Source organism: Elephantulus edwardii, unplaced genomic scaffold (genome assembly GCF_000299155.1).
Source record: "Elephantulus edwardii isolate Elephantulus edwardi_28Jun2011 unplaced genomic scaffold, EleEdw1.0 scaffold00117, whole genome shotgun sequence".
In the NCBI taxonomy this organism is placed as follows: domain Eukaryota; kingdom Metazoa; phylum Chordata; class Mammalia; order Macroscelidea; family Macroscelididae; genus Elephantulus; species Elephantulus edwardii.
In genome coordinates this window covers 5,258,011-5,278,708 of record NW_006399867.1, presented here as the reverse complement: position 1 = coordinate 5,278,708, position 20,698 = coordinate 5,258,011, and the positions used below count along the sequence as shown (strand labels likewise).

Here is a 20,698-nt window from a genome sequence, read left to right as displayed (position 1 = left end):
TGAATATGGCACAGGATGAGGCAACTATCTCTTGCTCATAGCGTCACTGTGAGTCATTCTCAACGTGAACACACCTAACAAAAATATGTAACAATTGTTATTATTATCAAGATGAGTAATAATACAATTTAACTGCTTTAGCACCTGGCTACTTTTAGTACAGAATCAAACACACGTCCTTTTTGTTTGTCTTTTCAGATTAATTGTCCACTGTGGAAATCCTGAGTGCCAACGTATCCAACCACACTAATACCACCTCTTGTCACCATGGAACTACTGCTTCGTGCCAAGTGTTTTCAGCACTTGGCAATCCCTGGTTCTGTGAGAGCATTATATAAGGATTACAGAACACTAACCCCTCAGAATTTCTCCAATTATGAATCCATGAGACAAGACTTCAAAGTGGAGGTCCCAGAATATTTCAATTTTGCCAAAGATGTTCTGGATGAATGGACCAAGGCAGAAAAGGTAATGAACGTCACTTAGGTTACATCAGTGCTTCTCAACTTGGAGAAATTTTGGCCCCAGGAAACATTTTTCAATCTCTAGGGACAATTTTGTTGTCAAAAGTCTACTCCTATCTAGTGGGTAAAAGGCGAGGGATGCTGCTAACATCCTACAACGCATAGCGCAACCCCTTATAACAAAGAATTAAGAAACCAAAATCGGTACTGTGCAGTGAATCCTGATTCATGGAAAACCCATGTATGCCAGAGCAGATCTGTGCTTCACAGAGGTGCCAATGGCGGATTTTTCAGAGATAGGTCACCAGGCCTTTCTTCCTGGTGTCTCTAGATGTCTGTAATCTTATATCAGTCACTTCCTGAATCAATTTCTTCTCTGCACCCTTGAATCAAAATCGACTCAAAACTAACCCTCCAAAGGTTTTCAAAGGCAGTTAATCACACAGGAGGAGATTGCCCATCCTCCCCCAGAGCTGCTGGTGGATTTGAATGTCAAACTTTAGGAATTGCAGTGCAGCTTTTTACCACTAGGCCACCAGGGCTCCCTTCTATAATCCTCTGGTTAGCAGCCAAGAATGTTAACGATTTGCATGGCTCCTGAACTTCAGCAAAAAATTAACCAGTCTCAAATGTCAAAAATTCCATGGTTGGAAAAGCCTCGGTTACAAAAATGTATGATCCTAGGTTGATTTTTAAAAAGACAGAAGTAATTCTAAGAGTGAGGGATGACTGGAAATGAGGTGTGCGACTGACTGTACGTTGAGCATGTTGTCAGGGAGGAACAGGCCTTGGGAAAAGGCATCAAGCAGGGGAAGGTGGAGGGTGAGAGGAAGACCCTGAGCAAGATGAATTGGCACAGTGACTGTAACAATGGCCCGAGCATGTCAGAGACCATGAACACAAGGCAAGGCAGGACGAGGTTCAGATCTGTTGTTCTTAGGATCACTATGAGTTGTAGATGACTTGCTGGCAACCGAAGCGACAACTCTATGGAGAGAAACATAAAAAGAATTTTAACTTTCTGAAAAGGAAAACAGACTAAATGAGAGATTACTTGCACCAGAATGACACAGCTTGCCTACCATCAACAAATAAGAACCTCAGGGTTATTTCCAAACACCCCAAGTATGTTCTTTTCTTTTAAAAAATTATTATTAATTTCAATGAAAACTTACAGAGACTTTGGATTTCCATTCATTCATTATTGTACTTTTCTCCTCTCCCAACCCTCCCCCCCAGTACACTACCCTCTTGGAAAAGTAAAATTCTTGCATTGTTTTACAGTCCCTCCCCCAGGTCCACTCCACCATGTAACCTTCACTCTAGACTCCTGTCATGACAATAATACCTAATCACATATCCCTTTTAAAGAGTTTTCTCCCTCATCTGTTTCAATGCAGTATACATTATTGAATCCATCTTTCTCAGTCTCTCCCCAAACCCAAGGTCAGTCCTGTTTTACAACAGTGGCACCATGTAGTATTTGTCCTTTTGTGACTGAGATATTTCACTCAGCATAATGTCCTCCAGGTTCACCCATTTTGAATAATATTGCATGAGTTCCTTGTTTTTCAATGCAGCGTAGTATTCCATTGTGTGAATATACCACTGCTTCTCTATCCATCTGTTTGTTAATGGGCACTTGGGTTGTTTCCAACTCCTTGCTATTGCGAACAAAGCCACAATAAACATGGGTGTGCATATATCTGCTTAGATGTCAGTCCCAAGTATGTTCTAAATGAGGACTTGTGAATTTTCTTCAGGGAAAATATTCCATTAAATCAGTTGAAGCAAAATTTACCTGCACACCAGCCTGACAAATCCTGACTGGCTTCTCTTTTCTCAGGCTGGAAAAAGGCCTTCCAACCCGGCATTTTGGTGGATAAAAGGAGATGGAGAAGAAGTGAGATGGAGTTTTGAGGAACTGGGATCTTTGTCCAGGAAATTTGCCAATATACTGACAGAAGCCTGTGCCCTTCAGAGGGGAGACCGAGTAATTACAATCCTGCCCCGGATCCCAGAGTGGTGGCTTGCAAATGTGGCCTGTCTCCGAACAGGTTTGTCGTGTTTACCCTATGATCCTATTTAAACTAAGTAAGCTATACTCAATGTTTTCCAAAACATCTCAGGAAACCAAGAGATGTTTATTTGGTATATTATATGAAGAACTGTGTGTGATACAGGATTAATCTCAGGAACATGTTGTATGTGTTGACCTAAATTGTTGTTACTTGCTACGAAAAACTAGTGTGGCAGGCATAGGGGTGGCAAATTCTGACCTCCAGTGACTTCACATGGGAGAAGAATCAGTGTCAATTGCATCAGCAGCACAAAGACAATTCCTGTAAGGTCAGACATGCCTCCTACACCATCCCTCCTGATCGGTCTAACACCACCTGTTCCTCTCAAGACTCTCACTGCTTTCCTATCAGGTTTGATTGGTTGCAATAGCCACACAGAACTCACAATTTAAAAAGAAACAGATACACATGACCATGAGGTGTATTAAGGAGGTTACAAGCTACAGTTCAGGCTGGGAAACATGCTGGATCCATTCTCCAATGAGGACAGCTTCTTCTCAGGTGTGTTTGAGCCTGAAGGCAGACAGATTCTTCCTGACCCTCGGCCTCATGCCTTGGCCTCAACTCTAACTTGGGCAAGTGTTGCAAAGTCTCTTAGTTCTATCAATGATATACCACTCCAAGTCCACCAGGAAACCTAGGCTCCAAAGTGCTCAGCTCCACCTTTGTCTCATACCAGCCTCTGGTCGTCTGCCACCTCTACTGTAGCTACCACCGATGCTGCCACTGATCCTGTCCTGTCGCTACTGCCACTACTGGGGCTGCCAATTGGGCTATCATGTCTCAGACTCACTGCTTCTCAGTCTCCTACATCTCTGTCTCTGGTTCGTGCAAGACTCTCTGACCCAAAGGATGCACTGCATTTTCTGATTCTTCTTCCTTGGGGGTAGCGAGATGCCCATTTTCCACTAGCTTGCTGAGTTTAAGCAAAACTGACCAAACTCATTAGTAATCTTCATCACCACCACCACCAGAAAAACCACCATGAACAATTCAAACTCATTCCTGGTGAACGTGAACAGATTCACAGCTGAACCTCCAGTGGATTTTCCGAGTTTATATAATTACACAGGAGGAGATTTCATAGGGTCGCTTGGTCAAACAGGGAGAATGACGTCAATGACTAGAAAATCCATCCCAGCATGACTTCTGTCATTTCATGTTTGAAGAAGTCCCTGGGTGGCATAATCAGTTAAGTACTTAACCACCACGATGCATTGATACTGTGACTGTAGCAATGGGCTCGAGCCTGTCTCAGATTGTAGGGATGGTGTAGGTTAGGGAAAGGATCTGTTGCTCATAGAATTTCTGTGAGTCATAGAGAGCACTCTGTTGGCCTAGTGGATGCTACCAAGCCAAAGGTGGGTGATTTTAATCTGTGGCCCTCAGGCCTGGTTTTAATTGTTTTTGGTCAAACATTCTTCTAAGTGGTATAGCACTGGTCTGTCCATTGCTGTACAAAGATAACTCACGGTTGCTGTGATACTGAACACTGACACTGATGTGCCAAATACAATAATGGTGGAGCTCCCCGATTAAAACAAGCTTGGAAGCAGGAGTGGCATGCACTTCCAAAATAGCTTGCCTCTAGGAATTTTATGAACTTGGAGAAACGATAAAAATTATACAAGTGTTCAGGTCTTTTGTTCATAGGGTCGCTATGAGTTGTCTACAACTTGATGGCACTTAACAACAACAACAATAACAACAACTTGACCACTAATTGAAGGGTTGGTGGTTCAGACATACCTAGAGGCACCTCAGAAAACAGACCTGGGGATCAACTTTGGAAAAGTCACATCCTTGAAAATGCTATGGAACAATTCTGTTCTGCACATACCCGGTTATTGTTACCTAAATGATGAGTTGGAGCTTTTCTGTCTCAGATTTGTCAAACAATGAGAAGTCAATAATTGAATATTTTCACATCTACTATTCTTCTCCTCCTCTAGACCCACTGGCATCTGAAATTCAAAGCATGTACAACTGAACTTATCACATGCCCACTTATCCCCATTTTGGCTTCATGCCCATATTTCCTCTCATGGTTAATTGTCATATATCTATGATCTTTCTTCTTAATTAGTCCCTGTGTCTTAGAAAAGTCCATTAGGAGCTCTGATGGCACACTGCTGGCTTAAAATTAACATTCACCAGATGCTCCATGAGGATCCTATCCCTGTATCTTTTCAATCTGTATGCAGAACAGATCATTTGGGAGGCAAGACTCTATGAGAAGTGTGGCATCAGGATTGGAGGAAGATTCATCAACAATCTGCATTATGCAGATGACACAATCCTGCTTGCTGAAACTGAGGAGGACCTGAGTTATTTGCTACAGAAGGTCAAGGATAGCAGCCTTTAATATGGATTAAAGCTCAACATCAAGAAAGCAAGGATTCTCACTGCTGGGCCGACTGGCAGCATCATGATAGACGGAGAGGAGAATGAGACTGTTAACAGCTTCAAGTTGCTTGGCTCCACAGTCAAAACCCTTGATACCAGTAGCCAGGAAATAAAAAAACAAATTGCATTGGAAAAGTCTGCTGTTAGGGACCTCTCCAGAGTACTGAGGAGCAATGATATCAGTCTAGAAATTAAGGTACACCTGATCCAAGCCATGGTCTTCACAATTACTTGCTATGCATTGGAGAGCTGGAAAATGAATGAGGATGACAGAAGAAGAATTGATGCCTTTGAATTGTGGTGCCGGAGAAAAGTATTAAACATACCATGGACTGGCAAGAGAACAAACAAGTCTGTCCTGGAGAAGGTCAAATCAAGTTGCTCCTAGAAAGCAAGGATTTTGAAGCTCCATCTCACATAGTTTGGGTATGTGGCCAGTAGGAACCAGTCCTTGAAGAAAGACATCATGCTTGGAAAGGAGGAGGGACAGTGCAGGAGAGAAAGACCGCAATGAGATGGACAGACACAGTAATTGTGGCAATGGAGGTAGGTGTGTTAGAGACAGTGAGATTGACTCAGGACAGGACTGGGTTCAGAGCTATTGTACACGGGATCACTAGGAGTTACAAGTGACTCAATGGCACATAATAACAGATGCTCTGAGAGGGAAAGATGTGGATCCTGTGGGATTGGCTTCTCCTGGCCTGTCCCTTCTTTCTCAAGACGGTGAGATGCATCAGGTGTGGGGGGGGGGTGTCACTAGGATGCCATCTCATCTCTGTGTCCTCCAGGCAACTTCCTTTTCTAGTGTTTCACTCTGAAAGGCAGGACTGTCCATCTCAACCCTTCTCCTCTGTCTCATCCTTCGCTCCACTGTTTTCTCTGCTCCCCCATCATTTTGCCTTGGTGCTTCTAAGGTTACATGTCCATTGCCCAGGTAGTTGGCTGAGTCCAAAGGCAGTCTCATCTAGTATAATCATAGCCAGTGGGCTGAATACAGGGAGGCAGGGAGCTTCTCTTACATGGGAGAATGAGATGGAAGCAATGATGGATAAGAAATTCTTGACAACATTAGAAACAATGGTCGACCTTCCAGTGGGTTTTCAGAGGCAGTGAATCATATGGGAAGAGACTGCCCATCCTTCCCCTGAACCTTTGCCACTAAAAGTTATATGACAATGTGATAAAATTCCAAGTTATCACCAGGGGATGATAACTATAACACTGGGGTGCTTTTACATTCTTTAAAAATTTTATTTTATTTCCAAACTCTTTTATATGCTATACAATGTCACTCAATCTACAGAGTTAATTACAGTTGTGGATGTCATTTTTCTTTGACAGATACATTATTTGATTGACAAAAACATTGATAAGTTTTTTTCTTTTCATCCAGAAGTAAAAGAATGAAATAACCTATTGTACAACTAATTTGAAACATTTTGCTCACACAGAGCTGATATGTTAACTTATAAGAATTTGGTTAATATTATCATTATCCATGAATAATCAAAATTCTAATAAAAGGACATATCTTTTTGGAAAAAAAATTTTTTATATTGTTCACAGCTTTAGTTTGCTTGGCTTCACAGTCAATACTCTTGGCACCAGTAGCCAGGAAATTAAAAGACGTATTACCATGGGAAAGTCTGCTGTTAGGGACCTCTCCAAAGTACTAAAGAGCTATGCTGTCTCTCTGGAGACTAAGGTGGGTCTGATACAGGCCATGGTCTTTGCAATCACTTGTTATGCATCAGAGAGTTGGACAATGACTAAGGAGGATAGAAGGAGAATTGGTGCCTTTGAGATGTGGTGCTGGAGAAGAGTACTGAGGGTACCATGGACTGCTAGGAAAACAAACAGATTCATCCTAGAGAGGGTTAAACCGGGCAACTCCTTGGAGGCAAGGATTCTAAGGCTTCATCTGACATACTCTGGACATGTTATAAGGAGGTCCTTGGAGAGGGACATCATGCTTGGGAGGGTGAAGGGACAGCACGGGAGGGGAAGGCCCTCTATGAGGTGGATTGATTCAGTGACTGGGGTAATCAAGATGGGTGTATCAGAGACAGTGCGACTGGCACAGGACAGAGCAGATTTTAGGGCTGTTGTACATAGGATCGCTATGAGTCGCAAGTGACCCAGAGGCACATAACAACAACAATTGGTTTGCTTACAAAGTTCATATACTTTGTGTTTCACCTTATTCTTCATTCACATTGCATTTCAGACAATCATTCCCATGCATTAAATATAAGATTGTTGATAGTGGTTATTTGAAAAAGAGGGTGGAGTGAAGAGAGCTTTGACTAGGGTAATAGGCACAGGGAGCTTCAAACAGTTCTGTCAAATTTTGTGTCTTAAACAGGTTGGTGAATAATACTTATTTTTTAAATTAAAATTGTTTAAAAAATTAAAATTGTTCATGTGTATTATATGAACTCTGTTGCAAGTTCTGTATATTCTACCAAAGAAAAGGAAATTATATACAGATCTGATAGAGACTGATGAGACCCCCCCAGGACTGATGGAACCCTTGGAACTTCACCTACTTCTGTGGTATAAATTGCAGCTGAACAATAGACAAAAGTATAAAATGAACAATAATACCTGAGAGAGTCTCAGTCCTTAGAGCAATTAGCCTTGCAAGACCACATGGGTCGAATTTGCTCAGGGATAAAGCCCAGAAGGTCAGAAGAGAGATATTAGAAATGTGAACTAAGACTCATAAGGACGAAGAGGAAAGAATGCTGTTACAATATGGACATTGAAGCCTAGTGGCTAAGGAATTGTGCCACCAACTCAAAGGCACGCAGTTCAAATCCACCAGCTGCTTCATGAGGGGGAAAAAAAATGGACAATTTCCTCCTGTATCTACAGCCTCTAAACTGGATTCAAGTTGTCCTTACTGGAGGGATAACTATGAGTCATTTCTAATTCAAGGGCACATAACAACAACAATCAGTGTCAGAGTACAGAATGTGTAGGGCCAGTTGAATGGAAAACCCATCTGCTCTGAAAACATTCACTCAAATTGCAATAAAAAGGTTTTTAAAAAGGAGGAGAGTGGTGTCATTTAAAAGGTGACTTTTGAAATACTAGGACATGCATAATTAGATGAGCGAGTACCGGGGCAAGTTTTAACAGGCTTCCAGAAAAGGAAAGGTGCATTTTGGGGGTACTGTACAGAAGTGCCAGGACTCCTGGTGGCCCAGTGGCTAGAGTGCTTACAGATGGCAGAAGGGTCAGCTCCCTGGCCACTCCACAGGAGAAAGATGTGGTAGTCTGCTTCTGTAAAATGTGCAGCATGGGGAAGCCCGTGGGCAGTTTTAATTTGGTCCTAAAAGCTCCTGAGTTGGAATTCATGCAAAGGCAGTGTTTTTTAATACTTCAGTAGTCTAGGGAGCTCTGGTGGTGTAGTCTGTGGGCAGTTGTGCCGCAAATCAAAAATCAATTCGAATCCACCAACAACCTTGCAAGAGAAAGATAGGTGATGTATACCGCCCAAAAAACCACTGGAGGGTCAGCGATGAGTCAGTCCCAGCTCCACGGCAATGAGTTTTGAGCGAGACTCCTGGGGTTAGACTGTAAGGTTTATCATTTGTTCGTCAGTTGCTACTTATGTGATCTTGGGCAAGTTTTTATAAGCTTTGTGAGTTGGGGGTGGGGTGGGGTTGGTGGAGAATAAATTAACTGAAACATACAACTGACTGAAAATAGCAGCTGGCATGTTTAAAGTATTCCATAAAGGCTGAGTAAGTTCTCCATAAATGCTGGGTCAATTTTCAGTTAAAACTTCTTGCAGGCTCAATTCCTTAATAGGCTTCAAATAGATGACAATTACTCAGCCTTTTACCACTCTTTCATATTACTGCAAATGTCATGCTAAGGTATTATTATAACCACTACTAAGCAAAGAGCTCTAGTGGCTTAGTGGGTAAGGAGTTGTACTACCAACCTAAAGGCACACAGTTTGAATCCATCAGCTATTCAGTTGGAGAAAGATGGGTAGTCTCCTCTTGTGTGGCTTATTGCCTCTGAAAACCTTCTAAAGGGTCAGCTCTGAGCCGGTTCAGACAGACTCCAAAGCAATTAACAACAGCTAAACAAAAAGGTTGGCAGAATGAATGCACCCAGAAGCACACTGGAAGAAGGGGGTCTGGGATTTTCCTACTGAACAGTCACAGACATGAGAACCCTAGGACTACCTGGGGTCACCACAAGTCAGAATCTACTAGACAATAATTTTTTTTTCATTTATAATTGTTTTGTTTTAAATCAAAAGGGTCCCAGGCTTTGAGATCTCTTAAAAGGCAAAGGCAAAAGCAAAATTTAAAAAGAGGTGGAATACAAGATGACAACTTGCCTGATAAACTAACTCACATATTCTAAGAACATAGACTTGTATGACCTGTTTGCACTACTCTAATTAAAACTGTAAGTGCCTTTGAGTCAGAGCTGACCTAGAGTGGACACTCCAACAAGTTTTCAGAGGCTGTAAATCACATGAGAATGTGGCACCAGGATTGGAGGGAGACACATCAATAACCTGCATTACGCAGATGACACAACCTTGCTTGCTGAAAGTGAGGAGGACTTGAAGTGCTTGTTGCAGATCAACGAATGCAGCCTCAGTATAGATTGTGTCTCAATATCAAGAAAACAAAGATTCTTACCACTGGTCCAGTAGGCAATGTCATGATGGATGGAGAGGAGACTGAAACTATCAACAGCTTCATTTTGCTTGGATCCACAATTAACACCCTTGCTATGAACAGTCAGGAAATAAGGAGACACACCGCACAGGGAAAAGCTGCAGTTAGGGACCTTTCCAAATTATTGAGGAATAGTGATGTCAGTTTGAGGACTAAGGTGAGTCTAATTCAGGCCATAGCTTTCTGATTACTAGCTACGCATCCGAGACCCACACAATGAGTAAGGATGATGGAAAAGATTTGGCGCCTTTGAGCTGTGGTGTTGGAGAAGAGTCCCAAACATCCCGTGGATGGCCAAGAGAACGAATAGCTATGTCTAGGAGATGGTGCAGCCAGAGTGCCCTCTGGAGGCAAGAATGATGAGGCTTTGCCTCACATACTTTTGACATATAGCTAGGAGGTGCTCTTTCTTGGAGGGGGACATGATGTTGGGGAGGTGAGAGGGTTGGCGAAGGAGAGGAAGACTTTCAATCAATCAGGTGAACTGGCACAGTGACTGCTGCAATGAGCTCTTGTATGTCAGAAAGTGTGAGGACGGTACAGGACAGGACTAGGTTCAGATCTTTTGTTCATAGGGGTGCTATGAGTTTTGTACTTGACTTGATGGCACCTAACAACAACAACAAAACAACATGGGGCGAGAGTGCTCATTTTTCTCCTGTGGAACAGTAGGTGCATTTGAACTGCATGCCTTTGGTTTGACAGCGGAGGGCCTTACCACTTCTCCCTTCTAAGTGTTCTTTCTTTTCTGCTCCCTTAGGGACCGTTTTAATTACAGGAACCACACAACTAACACAGAAAGACATCCTCTACAGATTACAACTGTCCAAAGCCAAGTGCATTATCACCAATGATGCTTTGGCCCCAGCTGTGGATGCCATTGCACCTATCTGTGAAAATCTGCGCTCCAAGTTAATCGTGTCTGAAAACCCCAGAGAGGGGTGGGGGAACCTCAAGGAGATGATGAAGTAAGTAGCCACAACTGTTATAGAGCAATTTCCCTAAAGAAAATAGGGAAAAGATGTTCCACCAAATGGCTACCAGTAAAAGGCGAATTACAAGAGGAAGTAAGGGAATAATTGGAAACTTGAGCTCGCATACCTTGGGCATGCTGTCAGGAGAGGCCAGTCCTTGGAAAATTATATCCTACTGGGAAAGGTCGAGAGGGTCAGAAAAAGAGGGGAAGGCCCTCAACAAGATGGCTTGACAGAGTGACAGTGACAATGGGCTGGAGCATAGCGGAGGTGGGTAGCGGAGGTTAGGACAAGGTTCAGATTGGTTGTTCATAGGGATGTTAGGAGTCATCAACGAGATGGCACTTGACAACAACAATGCTGCAAGGCACTCAGGCAGGAAAGGCATGTATTATTCCATAGGTTGAGATCCACACAAAACAGATCCTGATTAAAAAGCCCATTATGGAGCTCTTACGGGAGCAAAACCTGTAAAGGTAGGGAAAGGCAGTTGGATTGGGCAGAGCCACAATAGGATCTGTGATGCATACCTTCTAAAGCCCCAGCCAACCCCCAGGCATTTTTGGAGTCCAGTAGCCCCTCACAGCTCCTCTCAACCAAACCAAGAGGTCCAGGTCTTTATAACTCTGTTTTTCTCCCCCCCCCCCCTTTTCACTTGTTTCCAGTTTGTTTTGGGGTTTTTTTTTAATTGGGTGGGTTTTGTGGGGTTTTTTTTAATTTTAACGGAAGAGTACCGAAAACTTGGATTTCCACCCATTCATTGTTGCACATTTTCCTCCCTACCTCCCACCCCCAGTTCACTTTTCCCTTTAAAACATTATACAAAATGACTGACCCTGGAGGACATTATGCTGAGATAACTATCTCAGTCACCAAAGGACAAATATTGCATAATGCTACTGTTATAAAACAGGCTTGACAGGGGACTGGGGGCAAACAAAAAAAAGAGAGGATAAATAATAAACACTGCATTTAACTAGATGAGGGAAAGAACTGTCTAAAAAATATGATTAGGTATTTGCATGACAATAGTCCAGATTAAGTGGCATCTAGCAAAGTAGATGGGTGGGAGAGAAGGGGGAAATTGTGCAACAATGGAAGACGGTCATTGGTTTTCTTAGAAGATTTGATTTCCAAATGAGCCCAAGGCTCAGAAGTGCAGCCCAGCATAACTCCATTCAATATCCCATCACAGATCATGAGATTGATCAGCTTTCAAACAAAAACACAACTTGAGCCTAAACAGAGTGCCTGCTGGAAAAGATGACTGCTTCCTGCTTTAACCAAAGCCATCCCATGTTGTGCTCATGCAAGGTCTGTTCTAATATGGAAAATTCACAAATGAGAGGAGCTAAGTGTAAAACTCATAAGACAGTTTCTATTTTATATTCTGATGAACTGGTGTCATTTAAAACTGTTATTTCAAACAAAAAAACCTAGAGAAATCTGTGATTAAACAGTTCAAGGGGGGAGGGAAGAAGAACCTTTTAAAAGAGTTTATCTCTATGATTTTTGAGGGCTGTCCCTAGAAAGAAAGAGTGTGGGTGTGAAGCACCTTTTTTCAGTGAAGGTGATTCTTACAGAGGGCCCCTAGCAACTGAGGGGACTGAGTCCTCCTTTCCTGCAGTATGTTATGTACTTCACTCCAAAATACATCACAGCACCTGCCACTGTGCTGCTTGCTAGGGAAACTGACTGAATCATGTGATGGAAAATACAGAATAATCTGACTGCACCTGTGGAAAGAGAAGGTGGAAACTCTCAGTAACAGCAGTCAGAACAAGACCCACAGCAGACTGTGGGACAGACCATGAATTGCTCATATACAAACTCAAACAGAAGCTGACAAAAATGACAACTTGTCCATGAGAGCCAAAATATGACCTTGCATTTAAAATCTATCTGAACTTAAAATCCATATCAAGAATAAATTTCACACACTGTAATTGTGATGAATGCTAACAATTTAAGACCAGATGAGTTTTGGGGTGGTGGTGTGATATTGAGGACATCATACTTGAAGAAAGCAAAGGTAATTTAAAAAAGAAAAAAGAAAGAAAGGACAAAAATAGATGTCAGTGGAAAGAATTTTCAGAGGAAGATATGTGAATGGCCAACAGACACATGAAGAAATGCTCCAATTCACTGGCAATAAGATAAATGCAAATGAAAACCACAATGAGACACTATCTCACTCCCGTAACAGTGGCAAAGTTTAACAGGACAGCAAGTAATAAATGTTAGAGAGGATGTAGCAAGATAGGAACTCTTACACATTGTTAGCGGGATTGTACAATAGTACAACCATTCTGGAAGGCAGTTTGGCACTTCCTCAAAAAGCTGAACATAGAAATTCCATAAGATCCAGTTATTCCTCAGCTTACAATATACCCTGAGAAAATGAGAATCGAGGCACAAATGGAGACTCGTACACCAATGTTCATTGCAGCATTATTCACCATCACAAGAACATGGAAACAGCCCAGATGTCCACTACAATCGAATGGATTGAGAAATTATGGTACATTCACACAGTGGAATACTATGCAGCACACAGGAGAAATGATTTTGTAAATTATTACCTAGCTTGGGAGAGGCGGGAAAGCATTATGCTGAGTGAACTCAGTCCCACAAGGACTCACATTGTATAAAGCCATTATTGTAGAAAGGACCCAAGGAGGGGATGGAAGCAGAGGGATGAGGATGTGTGGGAGGTTGATTAATTATGAGGTTGTATCATTTGATGGGAGGTGAGGGAAATTGGGAGAATCTGGACTGAAAAACAATGTATTCTAATTTTATAAATAAACTGGTATAAAAAAGAGGAAAAAATGGATTTCAGAAGAAATTCTAAAACTTGCTCTTGAATGTGGAGAAGAATAAATAAGAGAGTTAAACAGAAAATTTCAAAAGGAAGCTTGAGAATTCAAAGCAAAGTATAATGAAATGTGCAGAGCTCCTAGAATTAGAAAATCAAAGCATGTCTGGCATCTTTCAAGCTAAAAGAACTGAATAAAAAGAATCTGAATATTTCCTTAGAGCACCAAGAAGCCAAAGCTAAAGAAAGAAATCAAGAAATTAAAGAGCAGAATAGAAAGTTTCAAAGGGCAGCTGGGATGACAAAGCAAGGTATTATAGTGAGATCTGCAAAGAGCTGGAGTCAGAAAAGAAGTCAAAAAGAGCCGAACTCACTCAGCATTTCTTAAGTTGAAGGAATTGAAAAACAAATTCAAGCCACGAGTGGCAATACTTAAGGATGCTTTGGGCAGAATGGTAAATGACCCAAGCAGCATTAAAAGAAGGTGGAAGGAGTATACAGAGTCACTGTCCCAGAAGGAATTGGCTGACACAGAAGAATTTCATGAAACAATGTTATGATCAAGAGCTTGTGGTGATGGAGGAAGTTCAAGTTGCTCTGAAAGAATTGGCAAAAAAACAAGGCTCCAGGAGTTGATGGCATACCAATTGACTTATTTCAACAAACAGACGCTGCTATGGATGTGCTAAATTGTGCCAAGAAATCTAGAGGACAGCCACCTGGCCAACTGACTGGAAGAGATCGATATTTGTTCCCATTCTAAAGAAAGGTGACCCGACAGAGTGTAGAAATTATTGAACAATATAATTAATATCACATGCAAGCAAGATTCTGCTGAAAATTATCCAATATGCCAAAAGAGAACTGTCAGATGTGCAGGCTGGGTTTAGAAGAGGCCATGGTACTAGGGGTATTATAGCTAATGTTAGATGGATCTTGGCAGAAAGCAGAGAATACCAGAGGAATGTCTATCTGTGCTTCACTGACTATGCAAAGGCTTGACTGTGTGGATAACAACAAACTGTGGCTGACTCTGAGAAGAATGGGAATCCAAGAATATTTGATTGTGCTTATGAGAAACCTATACTTGGACCAAGAGGCAGTCATCAAAACAGAGGAAGGAAACACTGCATGGTTCAAAACTGGGAAGGGGAATCCGCCAGGGATGTACTCTGTCTCCATACTTTTTCAATCTATATGCAGAACAGATCATCCAGAATGCTGGGCTGTACGAGGAGGAATGTGGCATCAGGATTGGAGGAAGATTCATCAACAACCTGCATTATGCAGAAGACACAACCCTGCTTGTTGAAACTGAGGATGACCTGAGCCAACTGCAGAAGGTCAAGGACTGCAGCTTTCAATACAGATTGAATCTCAACATCAAGAAAACAGATTCTCACCTCTGCGCCAAAGGCAGCATCATTATGGATGGTGAAGAGATTGAGATTGTTAACAGTTTTAGTTTGCTTGGCTCCACAGTCAACACTCTTGGTACCAGCAGCCAGGAAATCAAGAGACAGATTGCATTAGGAAAAATCAGCTGTCAAGGACATTTCCAGAGTACTGAAGAGCAATGATGTCAGGCTGGAGACTAAGGTGCACCTGATCCAAGCCATAGTCTCCACAATTGCATGCTATGCACCAGAGAGCTGAACTAGGGATGATAGAAAAAGAATTGATACCTTTGAGCTGTGGTGCTGGAGAAGAGGACTGAATATACTATGGACCACTAGGAGAACAAACAAGTTTGTCCTGGAGAGGGTGAAACCAGACTGCTCCTTGGAGTCAAGGATTCTGAAGCTTCGTCTGACATACTTTGGGCATGTTGCAAGGAAAGACCAGTCCTTGGAGAGAGACATCATGCTTGGGAGAGTGGAGGGACAGCGCAAGAAAGGAAGACTTGATGAGATGGATCGTTTCAGTGATTAGGGTAATGAGAGTAGGTGTGTCAGAGACAGTGAGGTTGGCACAGGATAGAGCAGGGTTCAGAGCTCTTGTACACAGGGTCGCTATGAGTCGCAAGTGGCACATAACAACAACAAAGGATTCTATAGGTAAAATATTGAATGATGCAGAAATCATCAAATGATGATGGAAGTGATACAGAGAATCACTGTGTGCTGTGACCAAGAATGAATTTCTTGACACAGAACCATCTCAGGAAGTAGCATATGCTCAAGAACCAGTGGTGCCAAAGGAAGAAATCAAAGCTGCACCGAAGGGCCTAGCAAAAAACAGGGCTCTGGGAATAGTCAGAATTAACTGAGACAACACGAGGCACGCTCATAAGCCAAGTAATTTGGAGGACAGCCACTTAGCTAACTGACCAGAAGAGAGCCACATTTGTTACCATTGAGAGAAAAAAAATCCAACAGAATTTAGACATTATTGAATAATATCATTATTACTACACACAAGTAAAATCTTGCTGATGATTATTGAAAATTGGCCGATGCTGTACATTGACAGGACACTACCAGAAAGTCAAGCTAGATTCAGAAGAGGTCGTGGGATGACGGATTTCACTGCTGATGTCAGATGGTTGTTGGCCAAAAGCAGAAAATATCAGAAAGACTTTCATTTGTGTTTATTGACTTTGCAAAGACATTTGACATTGTGGATTATAACAAATTGTGAGTAATATTGAAAATGGGAATCCCAGAACACTTAATTGTGCTTATGCAGATCTGTTCGTGAACCAAGAAAGAAGCTGTTTTCAAAAAAGGGGATGGTGCAGGGTTTAAAATCAGGAAAGGTGTGCATCAAGGTTGTATTCTTTCACAGTGTCTATTCAACATGTATGCTAAGCAAACTCTGTAATAAATTGGATTCTATGAAGAAGAGTGTGGCATCTGGATTGGAGGAAGCCTCATGAGCAACCTGTGACATATAGGTAATGAAACAGCAGCTTAGAGTATTAACTCTTTGATCCAGCTACTCCAAGGAATAGCTGCTGGCTACTTTAATTGTGGAATTCTGCTGGCCTAGTTGGGAAGCAGGAGTGGCATCCACTTCCTAACCAACATGTTTCTGGAAACTCTATAAACATTGAGAAACAGTGATAGTTATAGAAAAGCTTCAGGTCTTTTGTTCATAGGGTCCCTATGAGTCGTGCTCAATTCGACAGCAATCAACAATAGTGGTAAGGAGCTGTATCACTATCCCAAAGATAAGCAGCTGGAATCTACCAGCTGGTCTGCAGAAGAAAGGCAATCTCTTCTAATGTGATTAAACTGCCTCTGAAAACTCGCTGGAGGATCCACTATGAGTTGCCTCTGACTTGACTGTACACCACCACAACAACAACTATAATTATGCAGGCAAATAAGGCCTAGTGCCAGAATCTAGTGAAGTGCTAGGCTTCAGATCCATGTACTTTGGCCTCTTACACTTTCAACCACTACATTTACTATCTCTCATAGAACAAGATCAGTAAATTAATCTTCTTAGTTTTCTGATAGAGTACCCAAACATAGGTACTATTTTTTTTTTCAGTTGATAAAGTCAAACTTCATTTTATTAGTAATTGTAAAACTGTAAGAAAGAAATAACATGTATGTCACTGTACAGAGACAGTCCCGGATAAAGGATTCTCTTAGTAATCATAATACTTGGTGTGACTGTGCAAGCTTTCGAAGTTAGCCTTTTCATATTTTCTCATGGCCTGGATATTTCAGATTCATTCACTAGAGTCTGCTAAATACCCTCAATAAATCGGTATGATTCGTAGACATGTGATGCACAGGGGCACAGCACTTACCTCCCTTCAGCTGCCCTTATGTATGACGAGGGAATCCTAAGAGGGAACCCTGGTGGTCCAGTGATTAAGCACGAAGCTACTAAACCAAAAGCTTGGTGGTTCAAACTCACAAGCAGCTCTCCAAGTCAGCGATGTGACCATTTACAGACATAAAGACTGCTGCCTTAGAGACCCTGTGGAGAGGTTCTGCTCTGTCTCATAGGGTCAACATGGACCAGACTCATCTTAATAGCAGTGAGTGTGGGTGAAGCGAGACTTAGACAGAAGTCGGACTATCCTTTGGAATGAAAATTCGTTTTTCTGTTTAACTTGAGTACTTTATCTTCCTGCTTCTTTTATCTTGGACTATGTAAACTCCATGGGAAACAGTTCTTTCAGGGACTGGCAGGTTTGTTGGTTTGGTTTTGGTTTGTTTGTTTTTTAAATAAAAGGACAGATAGGGAATATTTTAGGCCTTTCAGGCTAGAATCTCTTTTGCAACTACTCACCTCCTATATCGTAGCATAAACCCAGCCACAGATAGTATGTACTTGAACGGACATGCCTGTGTTGAAATGGAATTTTATTGCAAAAATGGGAAGCATGCCGAATTTGACTGACCCACGTCTATAGTTCATCAAACCTTATTTTATACCACTAACCATACTTTTTCTAACATACTCATGTAAGGAGAAAAACAATTTAATGTATCTACAGCGAAAGGAAAGAGTTATTCTTCATGTGCCCATGAGAACAAGATTATGAAAAAATTCTTGAGTGTTTAAAATGCTTCAACAATTCTCTGTCATTCAGGAAAAATCTATGAAGTGGATTTTTTTTAAATACTGATGGCAAGGTTGGCTTGATTCTAGAAAGTATCTAAAAAGATGGCTTTGGACTTTTAAAGTAAACCAGTATAAAATAAATTTTATTTGTGTTTTATATATATAATCATCTCATAAATCAATACATAATTTATTTTTATGAGAAATATAAATATAAAAAGATGGCATTTAACTTCAAACTGAATCTAAGTGAACTAAGGTCTTATCCATGTGATGTAAAAGTCCATTTTCAATCCCCATTCTTTGGGAATGGCCTTTGAAACTGTGTGTTTCACGCGTAGAATCACTGTCGCTTCCCTTTGCAGGCATGTCAGTGACAATCACACGTGCGTGAAGACAAAACACGATGAGGCGATGGCCATTTACTTTACAAGTGGGACCAGCGGGTCCCCTAAAATGACGGAACACACCCACACCAGTTTCGGCTTAGGATTATCTGTGAACGGAAGGTATTCACACTACCCTGCGATTTGATGTAAACTGCAAAGGTAGCCAGCCACACATTTGCTGGGCTTTTCTTACTCTCTTCCCATCAGGGCTATTCTTTGCTTTCCCAGGTTCTGGCTGGATCTGACACCTGAGGATGTGATGTGGAACACCTCAGACACTGGCTGGGCAAAGTCTGCATGGAGTAGTGTCTTCGCTCCGTGGACCCAGGGAGCGTGTATATTTGCACATTATTTGCCTCATTTTGAGCCAGCCACTATCTTGCAAGTAAGGCAGGGCCCAAGAAGTCAGCACTTTGATATTGAGTAGCAGGACTTGTAACTTGTAGATATCAGAATCAATAAAATGATTTAAGATCTTGCACATCTGGAAAGTCAGTGTATCTGGAAAGGTTTGTTGTTGTTGGTATGTGCCGTCAAGTCGCTTGCGACTCATAGCGACCGTATGTACAACAGCCCTAAACTCCGCTCTGTCCTGTGACAATCGCACTGTGTCTGATACACCCATCCCGATTACCCCAGTCACTGAATCAATCCACCTCATAGAGGGCCTTCCCCTCCTGCACTGTCCCTCCACCCTCCCAAGCACAATGTCCCTCTCCAAGGACTAGTCCCTCCTTACAACCTGTCCAAAGTATGTCAGACAAAGCCTCAGAATCCTTGCCTCTAAGGAGCAGCCTGACTTAACCCTCTCTAGGATGAATCTGGAAAGGTATATGAGGAAAAAGTATGGGTGCCGATACTGTGCCTAGCATTGACATTGAAGTACTTCTTATATAGCTGTGATAAGGCCAGAGTTCTCTTCTTCTATATTGCAGACACTCTCCAAGTTTCCCATCACCGTCTTTTGTTCTGCTCCGACTGCATACCGAATGCTTGTGCAGAATAATATGAGTAGGTAAGAAATATGGACACACTGGCACTCAATAGAAGAGAGAGGAACCATGGTGGAACAGAGGTTAAACACTCAGCTGAAAATGGAAAAAGTCAGTGGTTCAAACTCACTAGGCTTTTTATAAAAGAAAAATGTGACACTCTGCTTAGGTAAAGATTGCTGATGCAAAAAAAAAAGTATTCTGTCCTAGAGTGTTGCTACAGATAGGAATCAACTCAGGGGCAGTGGTTGGGTGACTTTGGCTTGAGGAAGTGATTAAAATGAGCGTATTCATCCTAAAAAACACAGCTTCAGACAAGTAGGTTGGAAGCTCAGCTACTCCTCCCTCTCCTTCTTACTAATATTCTGTAAATGAGTATGCTAATTAGTTCCCTAATGCGAGGATTTAACCTTTGAAGGTAGGATTTAATTTTTTGAATGATAGCTGCTATCTGAACAGAGAAAGTAGAGAAATAGCTGCTCTCATTTGGATCCCTAATATAGTAACTAAAAAAGAAAAGGTCTTTGTATTATTGGTAAGGGCAGGGCGCTAAACATTTAAAATTCATTTTATCTCATTTTTAATAGAGAATATGCTGAGTACATTGGCATGCCATAGAATTTAACAGGTATATGAGAGCATGCACTAGGGGGGCTCTGGTGGCCTAGAGGTAAGAAGCTGTGCTGTAATCTCAAAGGCACATGGTTCAAATCAACCAGATGCTTTGCTGGAGAAGGGAGGGCAACCTCCTCCTGTGCCAGCTGGATCTGATTCAACACAAGGGAGGTGCGGTGAAAAGAACATGCACTGAAAAGTCCGTCAATCACTGTCTCCAGTCTTCTCTACAGAGCCAATCAATTTTTCCAATTTCTTGTGCAGTCTTCTATAAACCTATGCATACACACACAAGCCAACATGCACATCTTCTCTATTTTACAGGAAGCTCTGGTGGTTCGGTCTGTAGCAAGCTGTGCTGCTAATCCAAAGCCACACCTCTGCCAACAGTTCAAACTTACCAGTGAGTCACAGTCTTGGAAACCCAGCAGGGAGTTAGCCATGACTCACAGCATAACATGCACATGAGTTCTATATCTTGTTTTATTGCCTAAAACTAGACTCCAGAACAGTATGGTCCAATGTTGTGGTAGAGCCTTGCTACATATGTCCAAAGTCAATCCCTGGAGAAAAAAACCATCATGCTTCGGCAAGTACAGAGTAAATGAAAAACAGGAAGATTCTCAAGGAGATGGTTTTGGGATTGAAGTGTAGCTTCTTGCCACTGTTTGTTTTGTTTTGCTTTCTTGTGTGCACCATCAAGTTGGATCTGACTGG

General features: G+C 41.9%; 1 protein-coding gene across 1 annotated transcript in view; it reads left to right on the top strand.

The window, feature by feature from the left end:
- Positions 1-267: 267 nt before the first annotated feature.
- Positions 268-20,698, top strand: part of ACSM3 (acyl-CoA synthetase medium-chain family member 3) — a 32,163-nt gene continuing 11,732 nt past the window's right edge. Inside the window, exons 1-6 of the mRNA XM_006892648.1 lie at positions 268-468; positions 2,311-2,521; positions 10,427-10,634; positions 18,351-18,494; positions 18,603-18,759; positions 19,310-19,389. Of these exons, the coding sequence (XP_006892710.1) occupies positions 268-468; positions 2,311-2,521; positions 10,427-10,634; positions 18,351-18,494; positions 18,603-18,759; positions 19,310-19,389 (1,001 nt within the window). The remainder of the gene's footprint in view (positions 469-2,310; positions 2,522-10,426; positions 10,635-18,350; positions 18,495-18,602; positions 18,760-19,309; positions 19,390-20,698) is intronic.